This window comes from Lissotriton helveticus, chromosome 8 (assembly GCF_964261635.1).
Source record: "Lissotriton helveticus chromosome 8, aLisHel1.1, whole genome shotgun sequence".
Taxonomy (NCBI): domain Eukaryota; kingdom Metazoa; phylum Chordata; class Amphibia; order Caudata; family Salamandridae; genus Lissotriton; species Lissotriton helveticus.
Window position 1 is genome coordinate 14759348 of NC_136069.1, and position 22185 is coordinate 14781532.

Consider the following 22185-nt stretch of genomic DNA (forward strand, 5'->3'; position numbering starts at 1 on the left):
CATGGTGGAAGTCCTAAAGTTTCACCTGAATCCTGCCAGTCCTGTGAGCCCATTAGCAACTCTCTACCCTCAGGCTAAGACAGTCCCATGCTCGCCTGGTCCTGCCCGGAGCACGAAACCGGTCCAACCTGTTGAACCAACTTTAGTGCCACATTCAGGCAGGCTTGTAACCCTGCAGCACGAGTTGTTTGACAAACTTGCTTACTTTGGCTGGCACTGTTGTAGTGGCGCACTGCGGTGAACTCCACATAGCAAGTACAAGCGTCGTCCCGCCACCTTGCACACGATCCCACCCCCCGACTCCTGGCAGAGGCCTACAGTATCTTTGTGTTACATTGTTACAGGCTGCAGTTCACTTGTTGCCTCAAATAGTGTTGAGGTACAGCTAGACAGTAGTGTCACTAAAGCAGTGTGTAAAAGAGCCTTTGCCAGGCACTCCCATCCCCCACAGTTTCACTGTCTTGAGCAGAGTAAGAATTCAGGTATTTCCGTCCACCTCTTTTTCAGCTCCGAGGCACAGAAATGACAACCTAAAACAAATCACTGGGTGGAGCAGGAAGCCGCTGGCGTGGCCAGTTGGTGGCTCATTGTTCATGTCCTGTAGTGTCCTGTCGTGCACGGGAGCTGTGCAGAAGTTGCACTGATAACTTGCGCCAGGCTAGCCGTAAACCTGTGGTTGCAGCGTGTTTTCGTGGGTATGCCTGTTCGGGTCACTGGTCGACTTGTGTGGCCATTCTGGGTTGAGAACGGCTCTTGAAGTGACTTGTCACTTTTCCTTCCTCTCATGTGTGATTTTCCTTGAAATTTGAAAAATAATCCCATTTAAAGTAAGAGCTTTTGTAACCCTGTATTTTCTGAGCTAAAGCACCTCACTATATGTAAGAAGTACACGCACGGACTCCTTGCGGACTTCTGGAAGACTCCACAGTGAACTGGCTCCTGTTCGCCATTGGTAGCGCCTGAAGATGTCTGCCTCCTGTACCCTGTCGCGGCTCTCGAGCTCCCACATATGTCTGCCTCCTGTACCCTGTCATGGCTCTGGAGCTCCCCCATATGTCTGCCTCCTGTACCCTGTCGCGGCTCTCGAGCTCCCACATATGTCTGCCTTCTTTACCCTGTCATGGCTCTCGAGCTCCCATGTAGTCTGCCTCCTGTACCCTGTCATGGCTCTCAAGCTCCCATGTATGTCTGCCTCCTGTACCCTGTCGCGGCTCTCAAGCGCCTACATATGTCTGCCTCCTGTACCCTGTCATGGCTCTCAAGCTCCCATGTATGTCTGCCTCCTTTACCCTGTCATGGCTCTCGAGCTCCCATGTAGTCTGCCTCCTGTACCCTGTCATGGCTCTCAAGCTCCCATGTATGTCTGCCTCCTGTACCCTGTCGCGGCTCTCAAGCGCCTACATATGTCTGCCTCCTGTACCCTGTCATGGCTCTCAAGCTCCCATGTATGTCTGCCTCCTGTACCCTATCATGGCTCTCAAGCTCCCACATATGTCTGCCTCCTGTACCCTGTCGTGGCTCTCGCGCTCCCCCACATGTCTGCCTCCTGTACCCTGTCGTGGCTCTCGAGCTCCCACATGTCTGCCTCCTGTACCCTGTCGCGGCTCTCAAGCTCCCACATGTCTGCCTCCTGTACCCTATCATGGCTCTCAAGCTCCCACACATGTCTGCCTCCTGTACCCTGCCGCGGCTCTCAAGCTCCCACATATGTCTGCCTCCTGTCGCGGCTCTCGAGCTCCCACATATGTCTGCCTCCTGTCGTGGCTCTCGAGCTCCCACATATGTCTGCCTCCTGTACCCTGCCGCGGCTCTCGAGCTCCCACATGTCTGCCTCCTGTACCCTGCCGCGGCTCTCAAGCTCCCACATATGTCTGCCTCCTGTCGTGGCTCTCGAGCTCCCACACATGTCTGCCTCCTGTACCCTGTCATGGCTCTCAAGCTCCCACATATGTCTGCCTCCTGTACCCTGCCGCGGCTCTCAAGCTCCCACATATGTCTGCCTCCTGTACCCTGTCATGGCTCTGGAGCTCCCCCATATGTCTGCCTCCTGTACCCTGTCATGGCTCTGGAGCTCCCCCATATGTCTGCCTCCTGTACCCTGTCGTGGCTCTCGCGCTCCCCCACATGTCTGCCTCCTGTACCCTGTCGTGGCTCTCGCGCTCCCCCACATGTCTGCCTCCTGTACCCTGTCGTGGCTCTCGAGCTCCCACATATGTCTGCCTCCTGTACCCTATCATGGCTCTCGAGCTCCCATATGTCTGCCTCCTGTACCCTGTCGTGGCTCTCGCGCTCCCCCACATGTCTGCCTCCTGTACCCTGTCGTGGCTCTCGAGCTCCCACATATGTCTGCCTCCTGTACCCTATCATGGCTCTCGAGCTCCCATATGTCTGCCTCCTGTACCCTGTCGCGGCTCTCGAGCTCCTATGTATGACTGCCTCCTGTACCCTGTCATGGCTCTCAAGCTCCCACATATGTCTGCCTCCTGTACCCTATCATGGCTCTCGAGCTCCCATGTATGTCTGCCTCCTGTACCCTATCATGGCTCTCGAGCTCCCACATATGTCTGCCTCCTGTACCCTGTTGCAGCTCTCGAGCTCCCACATATGTCTGCCTCCTGTACCCTGTCATGGCTCTGGAGCTCCCCCATATGTCTGCCTCCTGTACCCTGTCGCGGCTCTCGAGCTCCCATGTAGTCTGCCTCCTGTACCCTGTCGCGGCTCTCGAGCTCCCATGTAGTCTGCCTCCTGTACCCTGTCGCAGCTCTCAAGCTCCCACATATGTCTGCCTCCTGTACCCTGTCGCAGCTCTCAAGCTCCCACATATGTCTGCCTCCTGTACCCTGTCGCAGCTCTCGAGCTCCCACATATGTCTGCCTCCTGTACCCTGTCGCGGCTCTCGAGCTCCCACATGTCTGCCTCCTGTACCCTGTCGCGGCTCTCGAGCTCCCACATGTGTGCCTCCTGTACCCTGTCGCGGCTCTCAAGCTCCCACATGTCTGCCTCCTGTACCCTGTCGCGGCTCTCAAGCTCCCACATATGTCTGCCTCCTGTACCCTGTCGCGGCTCTCAAGCTCCCATGTATGTCTGCCTCCTGTACCCAGTCATGGCTCTCAAGCTCCCATGTATGTCTGCCTCCTGTACCCTGTCGTGGCTCTCAAGCTCCCACATATGTCTGCCTCCTGTACCCTGTCGCGGCTCTCAAGCTCCCACATATGTCTGCCTCCTGTACCCTGTCGCGGCTCTCGAGCGCCCATGTAGTCTGCCTCCTGTACCCTGTCGCGGCTCTCGAGCTCCCACATATGTCTGCCTCCTGTACCCTGTCGCAGCTCTCTAGCTCCCACATGTGTGCCTCCTGTACCCTGTCGCAGCTCTCGAGCTCCCACATGTGTGCCTCCTGTACCCTGTCACGGCTCTGAAGCTCCCACATATGTCTGCCTCCTGTACCCTGTCGCGGCTCTCGAGCTTCCACATATGTCTGCCTCCTGTACCCTGTCACGGCTCAAGCGTCCACACGTCTGCCTCCTGTACCCTGTCGCGGCTCTCAAGCTCCCACATATGTCTGCCTCCTGTACCCTGTCGCGGCTCTCGAGCTTCCACATATGTCTGCCTCCTGTACCCTGTCACGGCTCAAGCGTCCACACGTCTGCCTCCTGTACCCTGTCGCGGCTCTCAAGCTCCCACATATGTCTGCCTCCTGTACCCTATCATGGCTCTCGAGCTCCCACATGTCTGCCTCCTGTACCCTGTCATGGCTCTCAAGCTCCCACATATGTCTGCCTCCTGTACCCTGTCGCGGCTCTCGAGCTCCCACATGTCTGCCTCCTGTACCCTGTCGCGGCTCTCGAGCTCCCACATGTCTGCCTCCTGTACCCTGTCGCGGCTCTCAAGCTCCCACATATGTCTGCCTCCTGTACCCTGTCGCGGCTCTCGAGCTCCCACATGTCTGCCTCCTGTACCCTGTCGCGGCTCTGAAGCTCCCACATATGTGCTCCTCCTGTACCCTGTCGCGGCTCTCGAGCTCCCACATGTCTGCCTCCTGTACCCTGTCGCGGCTCTCGAGCTCCCACATGTCTGCCTCCTGTACCCTGTCGCGGCTCTCGAGCGCCCATGTAGTCTGCCTCCTGTACCCTGTCGCGGCTCTCGAGCTCCCACATATGTCTGCCTCCTGTACCCTGTCGCAGCTCTCGAGCTCCCACATGTGTGCCTCCTGTACCCTGTCACGGCTCTGAAGCTCCCACATATGTGCTCCTCCTGTACCCTGTCGCGGCTCTCGAGCTTCCACATATGTCTGCCTCCTTTACCCTGTCATGGCTCTCGAGCTCCCATGTAGTCTGCCTCCTGTACCCTGTCGTGGCTTTCGAGCTCCCACACATGTCTGCCTCCTGTACCCTGCCGCGGCTCTCAAGCTCCCACATATGTCTGCCTCCTGTACCCTGCCGCGGCTCTCGAGCTCCCACATGTCTGCCTCCTGTACCCTATCATGGCTCTCGAGCTCCCATATGTCTGCCTCCTGTATCCTGTCACGGCTCTCAAGCTCACACACGTCTGCCTCCTGTACCCTGTCATGGCTCTCAAGCTCCCACATATGTCTGCCTCCTGTACCCTGTCACGGCTCTCAAGCTCCTATGTATGACTGCCTCCTGTACCCTGTCACGCCTCTCAAGCTCCTATGTATGACTGCCTCCTGTACCCTGTCATGGCTCTCAAGCTCCCACATATGTCTGCCTCCTGTACCCTGTCGCGGCTCTCGAGCTCCCACATATGTCTTCCTCCTGTATCCTGTCACGGCTCTCAAGCTCACACATGTCTGCCTCCTGTACCCTATCATGGCTCTCGAGCTCCCATGTATGTCTGCCTCCTGTACCCTGTCGCGGCTCTCAAGCTCCCATGTATGTCTGCCTCCTGTACCCTGTCGCGGCTCTCGAGCTCCCATGTATTTCTGCCTCCTGTACCCTGTCACAGCTCTCATTTTGCTTTGCTGTTTTCCCCAGAGATCGGTCGCTGGTGATGCGTCTGAGTCTGCTCTTCTGAAGTGCATTGAGCTGTGCTGTGGCTCTGTCAAAGATATGAGGGAGAAGAATGTCAAAGTAGCAGAGATCCCCTTCAACTCCACCAACAAATACCAGGTGAGTGATCAAAGGCACATCTTCATAGCCCTCCTTCTGCGACAAGGGGCCCGGCCTGAGCTGCCTTGTCGAGGCGGCCAGGGGCCCGGCCTGCACGGCTGGCCTGAGCTGCCTTGAGGCAGGAAGTTGCTAAAGCGCCTTCCATCTTATTTTGAAACCTGACAGCTCTACTTGCTTGGTTTATTTTATTTATTTTGAAAGTTTTTATATAGCGCGAACAAGATCTTTGCAGATATCAGAGCGATTTACAAAGCAGGGAATAACAACAAGAGTGAGTAGCAGGTCATAAGGTATATCGACATTATGGGTAGTAAGTGAGATGGGTAGGTACATGAAGGAACATAGTAGCACAGGTAAATCAGTAATGCAAGTAGATAGTCAGGTAGTGAATCAATAATACAGGTAAAACAGTCGTAAGGATCGGGCAGAATAATACAGGAAAAACAGTCGTAGGGATCGAGCAAAATAATACAGATCGGTGCAGAGACTTTACAGATCAACGTTAATAGGTCAAATGTATTTGGCCATGAGAATAGCTTTTACTTTCTTAAAAAGTGTGACGGAAGAGATGAGCCTGGTTTCAGGAGGGAGTAAGTTCCAGATCCTGGGAGCCATTCCTGCGAAAGAGCGTTTATAAGTTTTTTCCTTCCGGAATCTTCGGGGTTTTAGCAGAAGTTTGTTTGTGCCTCTAGTGTATCTAGAGCCGCCAGAGATTGACAGCTTCTGAGTGAGGTATCCGGGAGAGCTCAGGTGTACAGCCTTGTGCGTCATGCATCCAATAGTTTGGCGAGAGTGGGAATATTGGTAATGGGACGGTAGTTGTTTAGGTCGGATGGGTCGGCAGTAGGTTTCTTTAGTAAAGGTGTGACTTGTCCAACTTTGAGGGAGTCAGGGATGGATCCTTGTTGGAGCGAGCTGTTGATGATTTTAGTCCACAGTGGAAGGAGCAATGAGGTGCAATCTTTGACAGCGTTGGCAGGGAGGGGATCCGTGAGGTGATTGGAAGGTTTCAAGGTGCTGAGCAGTTTGCCTATTTCTTCTTCGGAGTAGGTGTCAAAGGATGACCATGTAGCATTGTTTTTTAGTTCGGTGGGTGTTATGCAGTTGGGTGTGGTGTAGTCTTGCGTCAATGCGGAGATCACTCTTTATGTTGTCAGTTTTTTGGGTAAAGAAAGCGGCGAAGTCTTCACAGGAAGGTGCTTTGCCCAAAGTACTGAGAGGTTAGGGTTGTTCCTTGGCTTGTGTTCTGATTAGCTCAAACCGTTTTCTTGGACTTTTTTTGCTTGGTCGAGCTGGAGGCTGAAGAAGTTTGCTTTTGAGTGCTTTATTTTCCTGGAGTAGGCGTTTCTCTTTTTATTCAGAGTTTTCAGGTGCAGTGCAGAGGGAGCTGTTCTCCAGGTGCGTTCTGCCATTCGCATGGCTAGTCTATCTTCATTGAGACTCCCGTCGTACCATGGATTGGAGATTTTAGCGGAGACTCTTTTTAGCTGCATGGGAGCAGCCTCATTAATTATTGAGGTCATGGCGTTGAGATAGTCGTCAGTCAAGGATTGGACATCTGTAGCGCCCGTAGGAGGGAGCAAGAGGTCGCGGCTGTTCGGGGGTAGGGAGTATGGGTTCAGTTTTTTTCAGGTCTCTTTTCCAGACTTTAGGTCTGGAGGATTGACCCGTGTTGAGTTTGACTTTTTCATTGATGAAGAATGTGACAATATGATGGTCTGACCAGTCACAAGGTTGGATAGACTCAAGTTGAATAGCGTCCTCTTTGGCGATGATAAGGTCGAGGATAGAACCTTTCTCATGGGTCGGGCTGTTGCATAATTGTGTGAGGTCCAGGGCGTTGAGGACATTTTTAAGACTATTTACCATTGCATCATTGTGATTGTTCCAGTGGAGGTTGAAGTCACCAAGGTATATTTGGGTGAGCTGTCGTCCGGCGTTAGTTGAAATCATGTCCATGATTTGTTGGGCGAAGGTGAGGTTGTCTCTGGGTGGGTGGTAAATGCCGTGAAGAGAGCATATCGGTTTGCCTTCGCTGATAATATCGAGGCAGATGTATTCGCAGGAAGTTGGGGAGGGTAGGGAAGGTGCGGAGACTTTCAGAACAGAAAGGTTGTTCCTGTATAGGGATGAGCTGAAGCTTAGTTTCCTTTGTCTATACTAGTACAGTACAAGCATTGCTAATATTCCTAGGTTTGGAGTTTTCATGCCTCCAGGTTAGTTGTGAAAACTCCAACTTTGCTTTTTCGATTTGTATCTAAATGTTACCACTCACCTAGTCCACCTACACTTGTAGCATTTGCTTTTTCCTGCCCCACACAAACAGATGAAAAACGAGTCTCTCCCTGTTAAACCTAATGGGTAGATGTCTGTAGATGGTGCTTGCAGCACTCTTTGGTAAATAAAGCCTTCAAAGCAGGGAACATTGCTTGCCCTCTGACCTCTGCCACAGCAGCCACTGGGAGCCACACTCACTGCATCTCGGTTTCTGCACTTGCTAGGAGGTTCACTTCATGTAGGGTGAGTGATGTTTTGTTTTTTCCCTTCTGTTGTAGCTGTCTGTCCATAAGAATGCGAACCCCTCGGAGTCCCGCTTCCTGCTAGTCATGAAGGGTGCCCCGGAGAGGATTCTAGACCGCTGCACCTCCATCGTGCTGCAAGGCAAAGAGCAGCCTCTGGATGAGGAAATGAAAGATGCCTTCCAGAACGCCTACCTCGAGCTGGGAGGATTGGGGGAGAGAGTACTTGGTAAGAAAAGCTGGTGGGGGTGAAATGCTTTCCATTCCTCTTCACCTTGGAGTGGCTGTCTAATGAGGGAAGGAGATTTAATGCATCCAGTGAAGCTATAGTGTAGACTTGCCCAGAGCTCCTGGAAAGAGCAGGTACTCTTGAGTAAGTCTGGCTGGCCATGCTACATTGGCGATATGTTATTCTACAAACTTGTGTATTCCTCTGAATCTAGGCACAGGTTATAGGTGAATATTCCCTCACCTAAACAGCCTGTCGCAAAGATTAAAGTCTCCCAACTCTGTGGATCCGATTGAGATAGGTTTGTGTTGCATAGCTGTGTTGTACGCACACTTAAACATTGCTTCCAGCTCCAATAGGCCTGGGCGTAGTTCACTGAGTATTGCTACACTGAACTCGGCAAAGTTACAAAAAATCTCTGCGAATTTCCGCGAGTGGTGGAGTGCAGTGCGAACTGCAGTTTGTGCTGGTGTTTCTGCAGCTCGGGTAGAAATTCTACCAGAGCGCCAGATCGCGAACTTACTCTTCGCGATTACGAACTGGGGGGTAAACTCAGCTGCACACCCCAAAGCTGAGTTTTCTGCACTCGGAGCTTTGCAGAGTGCGGAAAACTCTGCGAACGGAGCAAAGTTCACCGCCCAGGCCTAGTATTGAAGCCGCTCTGTTGAACACTATCTGGTATGGCACTGCCATGGTCTACTTTGGCAGTAGTTCAAGCAGTCGGCATGAATGGCATCACTGGCACGAGCATGGAGCCACCACGTGAGTTCCACGTTCTGCATCACTCCTGTGCAGGTGGAGTCTACAACGATCTAGGAAAGGGCTTGAACTGGGTCGGCTGCATCTTCCTCTCTCCACCACATGATATCCAGCCTGCAGCCAAGTGGCCCTGTTGGCTGAAGTGGTCTGTAGATCTGAGGAGCCTGCGCGTTACTAACCTACCTCTCTCCTCTAGGCTTCTGCCACCTGGCCTTACCGGATGACCAGTACCCAGAAGAGTTCCAGTTTGACTCCGATGAGGTGAACTTCACCACGGAGAACCTCTGCTTTGTGGGCCTCATTTCCATGATTGACCCGCCTCGCGCTGCAGTGCCGGACGCTGTGGGAAAATGCCGCAGCGCTGGAATCAAGGTGTGAACCTCGACACTACTTTGTGTGGGTTTAGATGGGCTTAGGGAGATACGTTTTGTATAGTGGTATTTTTTTAACTTGTTTTAATGGTCCTATACCAGCGTTTTTGCTGTTGACCTTCAAGTCCTGCTGGCAGTTGCGTAACTCGCTAAGACATTTATTTATTTTATTCGATTTATATAGCGCATTATAACCCTGGGGTCTCTAAGCGCTTTGTCAGGTAGCACAACAAATTCCTAAAGAGCCCTACCAGGAGCATGCTGCGGACTTGTGGGCTGAAGGCTTTCCTCCTATAACTGGAGTTTCTCGTTTGGGTTTGCTGATGGTGGAAGAATCTACAATGTGTGTCACACTTTTTGTGGTTGACTTTAGAGGTGAAGTAGGGGAAATGTTGGGCTTCAGATGTAGCTGAAGCAAGGCTGCATTTTGTGTTCCATTTGTTACTACAGCAGACTGGCCTCTAGGCAGCAGATTCACATGCAGTCTGGCACTCGGAGGGGGTCATTCTTGTTCCAGCCCCCCCTCCTCCGTGGTCTCCTGCTGTCGTTTGTTGCAAACCGTCCTCTGTTTGCAACCGGACAATAGACCTGGGGTTGCGTGGTGGCGCGTCTCCCCACAGATGCCGGTCAATGTCTGATTCAAATTAAAAGTGAACATGGCCCTCTCTTCCAGGTAATCATGGTGACCGGAGACCATCCAATCACTGCCAAAGCTATTGCCAAGGGTGTAGGAATCATCTCTGAGGGCAACGAAACTGTGGAGGACATCGCTGCCCGTCTGAACATTCCCGTCAACCAAGTGAACCCCCGGTAAGTGCTCAATTGCTGGGGTACCTGGCATCGACCATGATTTTGGTTTTCTCGAACAGTGCGGCTCCGCCTCAGGATCATATGGGCGTTGCCCCGCCCCCAGTGAGGCACCATAAGTGCCTAAATAAAAATCTCCTGACCACCGCTGTCCAAGGACTGGGTGGGGGTGGGTGTAAAGGCAGTGGGCATGGCAAGTCCGTGCCAGCTTCTGAAGTCCTGATCACAAGTCTGGAGGGACAGGCATCCAACTGTGGCCAACCTGACCTGCGCACTTAGTCTCAACCCCATGCTCTGTTAGGCTTGCTGGGGAGTGGGCTGGTGGGGGGAGGGGGAACTCCCCCATTCTCCTTTTGAGCTCAGAGTTCACCTGCCCCAACCAAACCTTGCTTTGTTCTCATGCCGTTAAAGTATAAAATGCATGAGCACAAAGCTTGGATTGGTGCTGAGCAGGCTACCCTGTGCCCGTGGGCCGCTCTCCCAAGGCCGCGCGGGGTGGGACCATTATAGGGCATGACCAACTGCTGTTTTATTTTAAATTCTGAGTGATTGATCATGTTTCTTTAAATGTGATATGCAATGACCATTACTTTTGGCCTTCCCCCTCATGCACCGCCCACCAGTTACAGCATTGTGCATGAGGAGAGTGGAGAAGAGCAGTCCCTTTCTTCTGGTCCGCATCTTGTAGGCCTCCGAGTACGTGTGACCAGGCTTGAAGCGCGTTTTCATCCGTCCAGGCTGGCGCTCAGGACCCGTATTGAAACCGCCTCCGTTCCACCTCAAGCTTCAGAATTGAAAATAAAATGCATTGGAATGTTGAGGGCTCCTTTGTAGACAGTGGAGTGGCCGGGCCTCTAATGGCCGGTAGAAGCCCGGAGCATCAACGTTGCAATGTTTAGCAGAGGCCTCACGGAGCCAGAGGGGCATTTCAACCCCTTTGTTTTTATAAATTAGGACATTCTGCCCTGAGTTAAGGGTGCACGGTGTACACAAAACCTGCCTGGTGTTTGATTTAATAGCCTGTAAGGGTACTCCACCTATAACCGTAATCTAAGCCAGGTATATTGTATACATGGCGACTGCCTTTCTAGCACTCTATGGGGAGGGACAGGACTGTTTCTCGGGTTTCAGATAATCTGCTGTGGGTGGAATGCTCCTAGGTGTTAATTTAAAAAGTTCAGTGAATTTTGAATTCCACTTGTCATACTTCAAACGTTCATCATATTCAATGCAGTAGGATATGGGATGATTTAATGTTTTTAAATATTTCAAGATCACACATTCATAATTGCTTTAAAACCTTGTGTCCTCACAAAGATCTTTGTTACAGTCAACTTTAAGATGTAATTTCTTGCTCTTTAAAAAAAATAAAAAATTCCTCCAGGAGAAGCCCCGCCCAACCCAGCTTATGATAGTCCAACTCGCTCTCTTTACTCACTCGCTACGTTAAAGCCATGCCCAATTTTTACACCTCACCAATTTTAAATCTCCCCAGCCGCCACTGTTCCTGAAATGGGTTTTGGTGTAGGTTGCCTGGTATGTCCGCTTGTGTTCTGGTTCCTTGCATCCTCTGTCCTTCCGTCCTCCTCACCTGGACCCCATGGCCCCTTCTTTTCTCCCTTCAGAGATGCAAAGGCTTGTGTGATCCATGGCACAGACCTGAAGGACATGACTGCGGAACAGATCGACGACATCTTGCGGCACCACACCGAGATCGTGTTCGCCAGGACGTCCCCTCAGCAGAAGCTGATCATTGTGGAGGGCTGTCAGCGACAGGTGCGGATCACCCGTGAGGGTTGCAAGGCACTGGGTTGCTGGGCTTAGTCTAGGTTCTGGGGTGCAAACATAAACCCGCAAATGCAGCTAGTTATGCAAAATGCATTATTGGAGTTGAACTGCGTCTCTTAGCCATGTGTGATCTTTGGTCCCCAGCGCTATATTCAATTTGTGAGCCTCTTGGCTCCCCACTACTGTATTCCAGTTTTGCTTTCTTTCCTCTCAAGTCTTCATACATTTTCGGTTCAGTTCATCATAGTCCCATATGAAGTATACACTTCAATTCCTTGCATTTTGCATCGATTCAGTGTTGAAGCAAAATAAGGCAACATGCACTTGTAGGAGGCAAAAGGGAGGTCTGACAAAGGGCATTTATTGTGGTGCCGAGCCTAGCGCTGCTGACTAGGAGGGTCCTTTGTGGCTTCTTGGTTGAGTTGAACATTTCAAGGACCCGTGGATGGGGGGAGCACACTGCCTCACATCCCAGCACAGTTCACCCCATTGCAGTCTGGTAAAGTTGGCGCAGGTAGTGCTGTTTTCCCTAGACACGTGTTTCTGGGTTTAGCCCTTCATCAGCAGAGAGCAGACGTAGTAGAGCAGAGAAAAGGACCTTGTGTCTCCCCATAGGATGTTGCAAACAGTTTAGATGTGCGGGTGCTTCCAGGAACGCTGGGCCATATAGTAGCTGTGTTTTGTGTGCGATTTGAATCCATTATTGTTTACTAATGGTAGTAACTGGCTCTACCAGTGTTCTCTTGAAACCCCCGAATTTGGGGAGGGGGGTGGTCTTGGTGCCCGTTGGCTGATCTGCTGATTGAGGACAGTCACAAGTGGGGGTCCTGTTAAAACTTGAAGATCACGACCCCACTGATCCGAGGCCCTCTGCTCGGTCGGTGAACTTGTCCGTATTGGGGATTAGATGGCTACTGTGGCTTTTACTTTTCTGTTCTAGTACCTTTGTTGAACTAAGCTTCCAAAAAAAGTCCCTTCTTAGATTTGTTGGTTACTATTTCCTGCCAGGTTTTCTAGTTGGGGTGTAGAAAATCTCAACAAATTATTAGTTAATTGGCACCCCAACAGCGCTGCCTTGTCATATGCCAGGCTTCTAGTTTATTTTGTCTGTGCTGTAGCGGGGTGCCACAGGTTGGGGTGCAAGGGCGCAGTTTCTGCTCCAGGTGGCAGTTCGGTTTAATACCTCGGCTAAACCCAGAATTGATGAGTAACAAACTATCCTATTTCCCAGAGTTGCAAGTTTTTCTGTAGGAGTGAGATGGAGTCCTGTGCTTCTTGTGAAAGCCAGTGGAGCAGTCCACCTTTCCGAGTTGTGATTTCTACGTTAGATTGTGTATTTGTAAGCTAGTTCCCCCGCCCCCCACACATTACCTTTTTACTGACGCATCTGTGCCCCCGAGAGGCTTACACGGCGCACCGTAGGGCCAAAGTTGAGGCTGTGAGGCGCACGTCCACGCTTCTGTCCATCAAGGTGTGTGAGAGTGACCGGAGAGGCTGCAGCCTAGCTCTCGAAGAGTTGGGGCCACTTTGGCTATGCGAGCACTGACCCTCCCGTCTTTTGCAGGGCGCCATCGTGGCGGTCACCGGAGACGGTGTGAACGACTCCCCTGCCCTGAAGAAGGCCGACATTGGCATCGCCATGGGCATCGCCGGCTCGGATGTCTCCAAACAGGCGGCCGACATGATCCTGCTGGACGACAACTTTGCCTCCATCGTGACGGGCGTGGAAGAAGGTGAGTGCTGAAGAGGTGGACAGCTTGTGCCTCCCCTGTGGGGTGGCATCACTGCTTCGGGGGCGTCCCTTGCCAGTAGCGCCCACTCCATGGTGTGACGTAAGCATGCGTCACACCAAAGCATGTCTAGATGAGTAACCTCCAGCTGACCTACCCTGCACTGGTCAGCAGGGCCACTGGAACTATGTGGCAGTGATCAGAAATTATGCGGCAAAAAAGGCAAATTATGCAGCACATTTTGTAATGCTATTACTTATTATGTAACTAGGTAACCCTGTCTGGGCTTTAGTTGCACCTCTTTAGAACTTGTTTAACACCAAAGTATAACAAGTAACAAAAAAGGGGAGGAGTCCAGTTTTGCAAATGGCCTTTCACTGCATAGCAACACGTGTTGCTACATTTTTAGTAACTTTTGAGCTGTTTGAGCTAGAAACAATTTTTTTGTTAAAATCTGCAGATTACGAAGCAGATGGATTACGTGGAAAATACGCCAAATGCCCATTTACCCGGAAATTGTCGCTTTTGTGCAATTGCATCATTCAGGGGACCCAGCTGATCTGTCACCAATGGCCCAAGTTGGCCTGTTAATGGCTGGTGTCTCGAGTCTTCACCAGGTGACTTCTCCTGGCCTTTTAGCCAAAGCCCCCTGCACCCCAGCGTAGGTGGATCACCCCGGGCGGGTAATGCAGGCTCTGGTCCTGGGAGAGCTGGTCTGCGCTTTGCATCTTGTCCGATTGCTGTTTCTTGTCGCCCAGGTCGTCTGATCTTTGATAACCTGAAGAAGTCCATCGCCTACACCCTGACCAGTAACATTCCAGAGATCACCCCTTTCCTCATCTTCATCATCGCCAACATCCCGCTCCCCCTGGGCACGGTCACCATCCTCTGCATTGATCTGGGCACAGACATGGTGAGTGTTTAATCCTAGGTTCAGGCCTAAATGATTTTTCTTTTTTGTTTTTTTCTTTGCCTTTTTTGTGATGTTTGTTTGTTTGTTTGTTTTTATATAAATACCTGCATGCGTCACTTTTAGTGACAGTATTTGTTATGCATGTTCATGTTTCGCATTACTGCACAATGTTGAATCCATTTATATGTTGGGCCTCCCCGCCCCACCCATCTGACCCTTTGAACACGAAATATAACTAAGTTTTCGCCTGCAAAAGTGAGGCCAGTACCAGACTTGACCATCCTAGCCGTAAACGGGCTTGCGTTGTCTCTTACCCATGTTACTCTGTCGACAACGAGTAGGCGGGATTGCGTCGTACCAATACCCCATTGTGATGCATATTGCGCAGCATTTCTTCACCCCCTTCCATTGGGATCCACATTGTGCAGCGTTGCTTCACCACTTTCTCATTGTAATTCGTATCCCTTTCCCTCAGGTTCCCGCAATCTCCCTGGCTTATGAACAGGCTGAGAGTGACATCATGAAGAGACAACCCAGGAACCCCAAGACGGACAAGCTAGTCAACGAGCGGTTAATCAGCATGGCCTATGGGCAGATTGGTAAGCAGGGCAACCTTCTGCACACTGCTCCCTCCTGGACGGGGCAGTATTCACGGGGTGCATGGGAATGAATGTCTTTTTGGAGTGAAGGAATATCTGCTCATTTAGCGCGTCCCTTATGTCTCGCATATGTCCAGTTGGGGCCCTGTGCTTGAGTGTACTATCGAGCAGCGTGCTGTTCAGTTTTGCAGGGTATAGTCGAAGATTTGAGACTGTAAATGCCCCCAGACGTCTCTATACGTTGCCCATCGCATGTCTGACAGCACTCCTTTCATGTTTTCTCCCATGTTTAGGCATGATCCAGGCCTTGGGCGGCTTCTTCACGTACTTCGTCATCTTGGCAGAGAACGGGTTCCTTCCCTGGACTCTCCTTGGCATTCGAGTGTTGTGGGATGATCGCTGGGTCAATGACGTGGAAGACAGCTATGGCCAGCAATGGGTAAGCTGCCCACAGGCTGTCGTGGAGTGTAAACTAGTGTTTGTGGTTCTGTTGTGGGACCAGCAGGTGTAGTTTTTTGATGGGTGCTCAGGAGTGCTCGGGTGACTGTAGTCTTGCCTTTCATATACATTCACTGATGTGGTCAAACTCCGCTGGGCAGTGCAGATCCAGAAGGCGCAGAGTGGTGGCCGGCCGGGCTGGGCTCGGCGAGTGGTGGCTGGCCGGGCTCGGCGAGTGGTGGCTGCCTGGCTGGGCTCGGCGAGTGGTGGCTGCCGGGCTGGGCTCGGCGAGTGGTGGCTGCCGGGCTGGGCTCGGCGAGTGGTGGCCGGCCTGGCTGGGCTCGGCGAGTGGTGGCTGGCCGGGCTCGGCGAGTGGTGGCTGCCTGGCTGGGCTCGGCGAGTGGTGGCTGCCGGGCTGGGCTCGGCGAGTGGTGGCCGGCCTGGCTGGGCTCGGCGAGTGGTGGCTGCCGGGCTGGGCTCGGCGAGTGGTGGCTGCCTGGCTGGGCTCGGCGAGTGGTGGCCGGCCGGGCTGGGCTCGGCGAGTGGTGGCTGCCGGGCTGGGCTCGGCGAGTGGTGGCTGCCGGGCTGGGCTCGGCGAGTGGTGGCCGGCCGGGCCGGGCTCGGCGAGTGGTGGCCGGCCGGGCCGGGCTCGGCGAGTGGTGGCTGCCGGGCCGGGCTCGGCGAGTGGTGGCTGCCGGGCTGGGCTCGGCGAGTGGTGGCTGCCGGGCTGGGCTCGGCGAGTGGTGGCTGCCTGGCTGGGCTCGGCGAGTGGTGGCTGCCTGGCTGGGCTCGGCGAGTGGTGGCTGCCTGGCTGGGCTCGGCGAGTGGTGGCTGCCTGGCTGGGCTCGGCGAGTGGTGGCTGGCCGGGCTGGGCTCGACGAGTGGTGGCTGGCCGGGCTGGGCTCGGCGAGTGGTGGCCGGCCTGGCTGGGCTCGGCGAGTGGTGGCCGGCCTGGCTGGGCTGGGCTCGTGGTGGCCGGCCGGGCTGGGCTGGGCTCGTGGTGGCTGCCGGGCTGTGCTCGGCGAGTGGTGGCTGCCTGGCTGGGCTCGGCGAGTGGTGGCCGGCCGGGCTGGGCTCGGCGAGTGGTGGCTGGCCTGGCTGGGCTCGGCAGGTGGTGGCCTTGGTTGCAGCAGACTTCTTTGACCTGCACAGATGCGGTTCTCTTATTGCGCCTTCTCTCTTTCAGACATTCGAGCAGCGCAAGATAGTGGAGTTCACCTGCCACACCTCCTTCTTCGTCAGCATCGTTGTTGTCCAGTGGGCTGACTTGATCATCTGTAAAACCAGGAGGAACTCTGTCTTCCAGCAAGGAATGAAGTGAGTACGCCCTGGGTGGGCACACCTGGAGCCTGTGGGTTCTGAACTGGAAAGCCTCCCTTCTAGATCACAGCATGTAATATCAGTGTCTCAGTAAGCTTCCTTGAACACTGCTGCAAAACCTCTGAGCCCTTTAGTCTCACTTGATGAAGGTGCCTATGGCGAACATGACACAACCTAGGAGTGTCCTGGGATACAGTTCGCTCCCGGGGGCGACTGCTGCGCTCGATTCCCCCACCACCCCTTGATACAGCTACACTCCCCCACCCCCCAATATGGGATACAGCTGCCACCTTCTTTACTTCTACCGTTGGAAGGGTCTGTACTCCTGTGTTTTTTTTTTTAAAGAACAATTTTGTTTTTGGGCTGTTTGCTGCCAATTTTTGGGACTTTCATTGTTCAAGTTCAACAGGATGTCGAACATCCGCAGCTCGAATGGCTTTGTCCGAGGTTTACCTTCGAAACGTAACCGTCTGCTAACACTCCAAACCAGTCTCTCTCGAGCCACAGATCATGTTATTCAGGGTTTGTCTTTGCACACTCCATGTCCCATTTGATCATTCGATTGTATGCCCCCCTCCCCCAGTGACGTTTGCCACTCCTTTGGCGGTCCGCGCTTGAAGATGATTGCCCCCCCTCAAACGCACACCTCCCATCATTGAATGAGATGTTGGGTGTTCAGCTCGCCCGGGTACACTCCTCCATACCTGGATGAGCGGCAGAGGGACTTCAGTCTGAGGACTGCAGAGCAACTTCAGCAACGAATGAATCCGGCTGTCCTGCTGGAGATTAGGGGCATGGAGGCAAATTAAACTCGAACATTCTTCCTTGTAATATGCTCATGTTGAAAATTGGTTGAAGCACACCCTAATTGTAACACATTTTGTCTTCCAGGAATAAAATCTTGATTTTCGGTCTCTTTGAAGAGACTGCTCTGGCAGCGTTCCTGTCTTACTGCCCAGGAATGGATGTGGCTTTAAGAATGTACCCACTCAAGTAAGTTGGACCGTGTTTTTTTCCTTTTTTTCCCCCCTTTCCATGCTCGTGGAACACACTCCTAGCAGTGTGTATATTACGGGTGGTGAGTTTGTTCCTCATCCGTATTGGCTGCTGTTGCAGTCAGGAAAGTGAATTAACAATATATATCTATCAATTTTGTCTGTAAAATGAAACCCAAATAAGCTATACCAATTGTAACATCAGTAAAGTACTTATTAGCTAACAGACCGCTTGCCTTGTCTGAGGCAGACCCTTTCATGTGCCTTTGAAGCTGCGCACGCTGCCAAAAGCAGCGAACCATCTCTTACTACACGTGGGATTGCACAGTTGGTACTAGGGGTACAGAGGGTGGGGGACCTCTTTCCTAGCTTTAACCAAAAACCTTGGGTTGCAAATATTGCATTACTGCTCCCTACCTACTACTTTACCATCTCAGTCCATAATTTACTCTTGGATGACGCACAAGGGTACCAGCAGCCGTCTTGTTTCCTACTGATATGAAAGTTAGGGCCCTAGACTCTTTGCTAGGTATTCCTTGCCCCTTGTAGGGGTACTACACCGGCCACTATTCAGAATGGATTTAGGAAATCGGTTCTGAAGGTGCCATATTGTTCAACTGGAAATACTTGATGTTATTGTCTTACTAGAGTGGCTGCCTGATTCCTTTCACTGCTTTCTGCTCCATCCGAAAATGTGCTTGACATTTTATTAGAAGTTAATGAGGTTCGCTTATTATAAATAAAAATAGGTTACCACATTTTCATTATTTCAGCCCTCAAAATTCTACTTGGTATTGCCTACATCATTGTCCCCAAGCGTTATGACATTAAAACAAATTCAAACCGCTCCTCCATCAGGATATAGTTCAGCCGTAAAGCACCAGCGGGGTGTGTTTACTTTCATACGGTTTGCGTAAAAGAGCAAGAGGCCGTTCCCCTGTATTAAAGGTTGAATTTAATGTCCTCCACCTGGCTTGCATATATACTTGATTGCAGGCTGTTCACTGGCTGAATGTTGAAAACAGTTAAAAGCCTTCCCTTTATCCATGGCTTTCTTTCTATGATCACAGCTGGTGATTTTGTTGTGTGTAAGTGGTTGGCATATACAGACTGCCTTCTGGGTTCCCCTCCGTGTGGTGGTGCTTGGACTAGGGTGTAAACATTCACTGCTGGAACCGTGAGCAGTGCCTCCATCCAACCGCCTCTTTTTCTCTCCCCTTAGACCGACGTGGTGGTTCTGTGCCTTCCCATACTCACTCCTTATATTTGTCTATGATGAAATCCGAAAGCTCATCATTCGACGCAGCCCTGGTGGTAAGTATTGGGTCCTCGTCTACCTACCCAACATGACGCATCGCTCCTGCATGAAGTGCTATTGTGGGAACCGCTGGTACACTTAGCAGAATGAGCCGCACCATCAGGTGCGCGTTGTGATGGCTACGGCACTTGAGTATGCATGTTTATCCAAAAAAGAGCACCATTAGTTGGGTTAACACCTTTTATTGAGCGCCTACAAGTGGGGTCCACCAAGCACCCCCCTCATCCCCCTCCCTCCTCTCCAACCTGGAGATTGTTTGAGTCGCTTGACCGATGGTGGTCAGTAGTGTCACATACCCAGCATCCTTGCTGTGCATGCCAGCTCTGAGAATTCTCACAGTACTACTCCAAGGGATGGTCTGTGCTCTGTAGTGTGTATGGATGGTGTAGTTGTCGATGCTCTGTGTGCTGATTGTGTGGTATGTATGTATGAATTTTGCAGCGTTCAATGCTCTCCGCGCGTTTGGGTTAGTGGGTTGGATGTCGCTGCAGACTGTGCTTGGTGTTTGGATGGTGTCGATGCAGAGTTGTTGTTTTTTCTGCTGAATGGAAGGTGGTGTTGATGCCCTGGACACTTGTGTCGTGGGTTGGATGTTGCAACAGGCGGTGCTTTGTGTTGCTTGTGTAGTGGGTTGGATGTCCCAGTGGTTGGTGCTCTGCATGTTCCTTGTGTGGATCGTGCAGTTGTCAATGCATTGATTGTGTATGTGTGGATCGATGTTGCAGCGGTTGATGCTCTGCGCACTTGTGTAGGTGGTGTGGTTGTCAATGCTTTGTGCATTGCTTGTGTGGTATTGATGTTGCAGCGGTTGATGCTCTGCACACTTGTGAAGGTGGTGTGGTTGTCAATGCTTTGCGCATTGCTTGTGGTATTGATGTTGCAGTGGTTGATGCTCTGCACACTTGTGAAGGTGGTGTGGTTGTCAATGCTTTGCGCATTGCTTGTGGTATTGATGTTGCAGTGGTTGATGCTCTGCGCACTTGTGTAGGTTGTGTGGATGGTGTAGTTAATGCTTTGTGCATATGGATGTATGAATGGACGTTGCAGTGGTTGATTCTCTGCTCACTGCTTCTGTAGTGGGTTGGATGTCCCAGTGGTTGGTGCTCTGCATGTTCCTTGTGTGGATTGTGTAGTTGATGCTTTGGGCATTGCTTATGTGGTATGTATGGATGGTTCATGCTCTGCGCACTTGTGTAGGTGATGTGGATGGTGTAGTTGTCGATGCTCTGTGCATTGCTTGTGAGCATGGATGGATGTATGTATGGCTGTTGCAGTGGTTGATTCTCTGCTCACTCCTTCTGTAGTGGGTTGGATGTTGCAGCAGGCGGTGCTCTGTGTTGCTTGTGTAGGGTGTCGATGCTGTTTCTTTTTGTAGTTTGTATGGCTGTTGCAGCAGGCGGTGCTCTGCGTGTTGCTAGTGTAGGGTGTTGATGCTCCGTTTCTTTTTGTAGTTTGTATGGCTGTTGCAGCAGGCGGTGCTCTGCGTGTTGCTTGTGTAGGGTGTTGCTGCTCCGAGTTTCTTATTGTAGTTTGTATCGATGGTGCAGTTGTGAGAACCCACATGCTCATGTGCTTACTTTCTGGACCCGCTGGCTTATTGAACTCTTGTCTTCTCTTCTCTCACCAGGTTGGGTGGAAAAAGAAACGTACTATTAGTTGCTTGTCTGAACATTTCACAGCGGTGCGCCTGCGCACCCTCCTCGTCCTCTGTTCTGCAGCCTTGTCCTGAACTCCTGGCCTCTTCAGAAAGACAGAGCCTCGTGGCAAGGGGCACCGGAGCCTGGCCCCTGTCTTCAACGTGTCGGTCTGAGCCTGGTAACATTTGTATGTGCCTTTTCCTTTTTGTTTTAAAAGGAAAGAACCCGAGAGATGTGGTTTTATATCTGGATTTTTACAAATAAAGGCGGATTATAAGTCTGCGGCTGGGCTGGCTCTGGTGCATTTCTTCCGAACCCACGTCCACTGCACGGTCACACCAATTGGATGGATGGACGATTAACAGCTCAGTTCTTCCGAAAAACACATTTCAGTTTGGCTAATCTGTATGAATAAAGTCTTTTGTTGTAATATCTCCTGACTCCTGCTAGTACATGGTGCGAGGATAACCGGGCGGCGGCGTTGCTGGTACTGCGAGGTGACCAGGAGTGCCAGTATTGACCGAACAGGAAAGCTGCTTTCAGTCTGTTGTGCTCAAAGCGCTAGAACCCCTGATCAGGCTGCTAAAATCCAGAGTTGGATTCAGTTCCACAACTTCAGGAGGGATTGGCCACTGTCCAGGGTTTGCAGTCCCAGCTCTAAACTGAGCCGAAGAGATCACAAACTGCCAGCTCGATCCACCATCTCCATGGTCCTCCCGGGTGCATGGACCCACTGGACTGTCCAGCCTCTCTGCTGCCCACACGTGTCCTCCCTATGGACCGACCTCTGCACACGCTCTGGCATTCCAACACGAGACCTCCACACACCTCACGCGGCCCATGTCTCCTTCTATTGATGATCACAAGATGGCGGCGTTCGAAACCACGCGCACGCTCTAGTTTTAGTTCTTTTCAATGATGGCGCCATCTCTTCGTACTGACATGGGGTTATTTGGGGTGGAGTGAAGAGTCACTGGAGTGGTGCTATGGTTTCCTAAACAGTCTGCATTATAGCGCCTCTTCATGGAGAGAGCCGTTTGGACACCAGTTGTAGGAGAAACTCCCACGGTTCAAGTTTGTATCCAAACTTCTGGACGTTAAAAATAAAGCTCTTTAAGATTACCATCTGTCTGCATGTGAGAAGCCTCTGGTAGCCCACCCAGCCAGACACCCCTCCCCTTATGATCTGGCTGCGCAGAGCCTCTGGTAGCCCACCCAGCCCGACACCCCTCCCTTTATGATCTGGCTGCGCAGAGCCTCTGGTAGCCCACCCAGCCCGACACCCCTCCCCTTATGATCTGGCTGTGCAGAGCCTCTGGTAGCCCACCCAGCCCGACACCCCTCCCTTTATGATCTGGCTGTCCGAGCCTCTGGTAGCCCACCCAGCCCGACACCCCTCCCTTTATGATCGGGCTGCGCAGAGCCTCTGGTAGCCCACCCAGCCAGACACCCCTCCCTTTATGATTGGCTGTCCGAGCCTCTGGTAGCCCACCCAGCCCGACACCCCTCCCCTTATGATCTGGCTGCGCAGAGCCTCTGGTAGCCCACCCTGCCTGACACCCCTCCCTTTATGATCTGGCTGTCCGAGCCTCTGGTAGCCCACCCAGCCAGACACCCCTCCCTTTATGATCTGGCT

The 22185-nt window shown here is 52.2% G+C and overlaps 1 protein-coding gene across 4 annotated transcripts in view; it reads left to right on the top strand.

Annotated features, from left to right (window-relative positions):
• The window catches only part of LOC144772223 (sodium/potassium-transporting ATPase subunit alpha-1), an 86178-nt gene extending 65197 nt beyond the window's left edge, over positions 1 to 20981 (top strand). For 3 of the 4 annotated variants that reach the window (XM_078656370.1, XM_078656372.1, XM_078656371.1), the window contains exons 11-23: positions 4992 to 5126; positions 7682 to 7874; positions 8830 to 9005; positions 9678 to 9814; positions 11437 to 11587; positions 13164 to 13332; positions 14088 to 14242; positions 14718 to 14841; positions 15135 to 15280; positions 16466 to 16596; positions 17491 to 17592; positions 18817 to 18908; positions 20540 to 20981. In XM_078656370.1, the coding sequence (XP_078512496.1) occupies positions 4992 to 5126; positions 7682 to 7874; positions 8830 to 9005; positions 9678 to 9814; positions 11437 to 11587; positions 13164 to 13332; positions 14088 to 14242; positions 14718 to 14841; positions 15135 to 15280; positions 16466 to 16596; positions 17491 to 17592; positions 18817 to 18908; positions 20540 to 20568 (1740 nt within the window). In that variant the 3' untranslated portion in view covers positions 20569 to 20981. Of the gene's footprint in view, positions 1 to 4991; positions 5127 to 5442; positions 5529 to 5564; positions 7875 to 8829; positions 9006 to 9677; positions 9815 to 11436; positions 11588 to 13163; positions 13333 to 14087; positions 14243 to 14717; positions 14842 to 15134; positions 15281 to 16465; positions 16597 to 17490; positions 17593 to 18816; positions 18909 to 20539 lie in introns of those variants that run through there. The other variant, XM_078656373.1, reaches the window with a different exon arrangement.
• The last annotated feature ends 1204 nt before the right edge of the window (positions 20982 to 22185 follow it).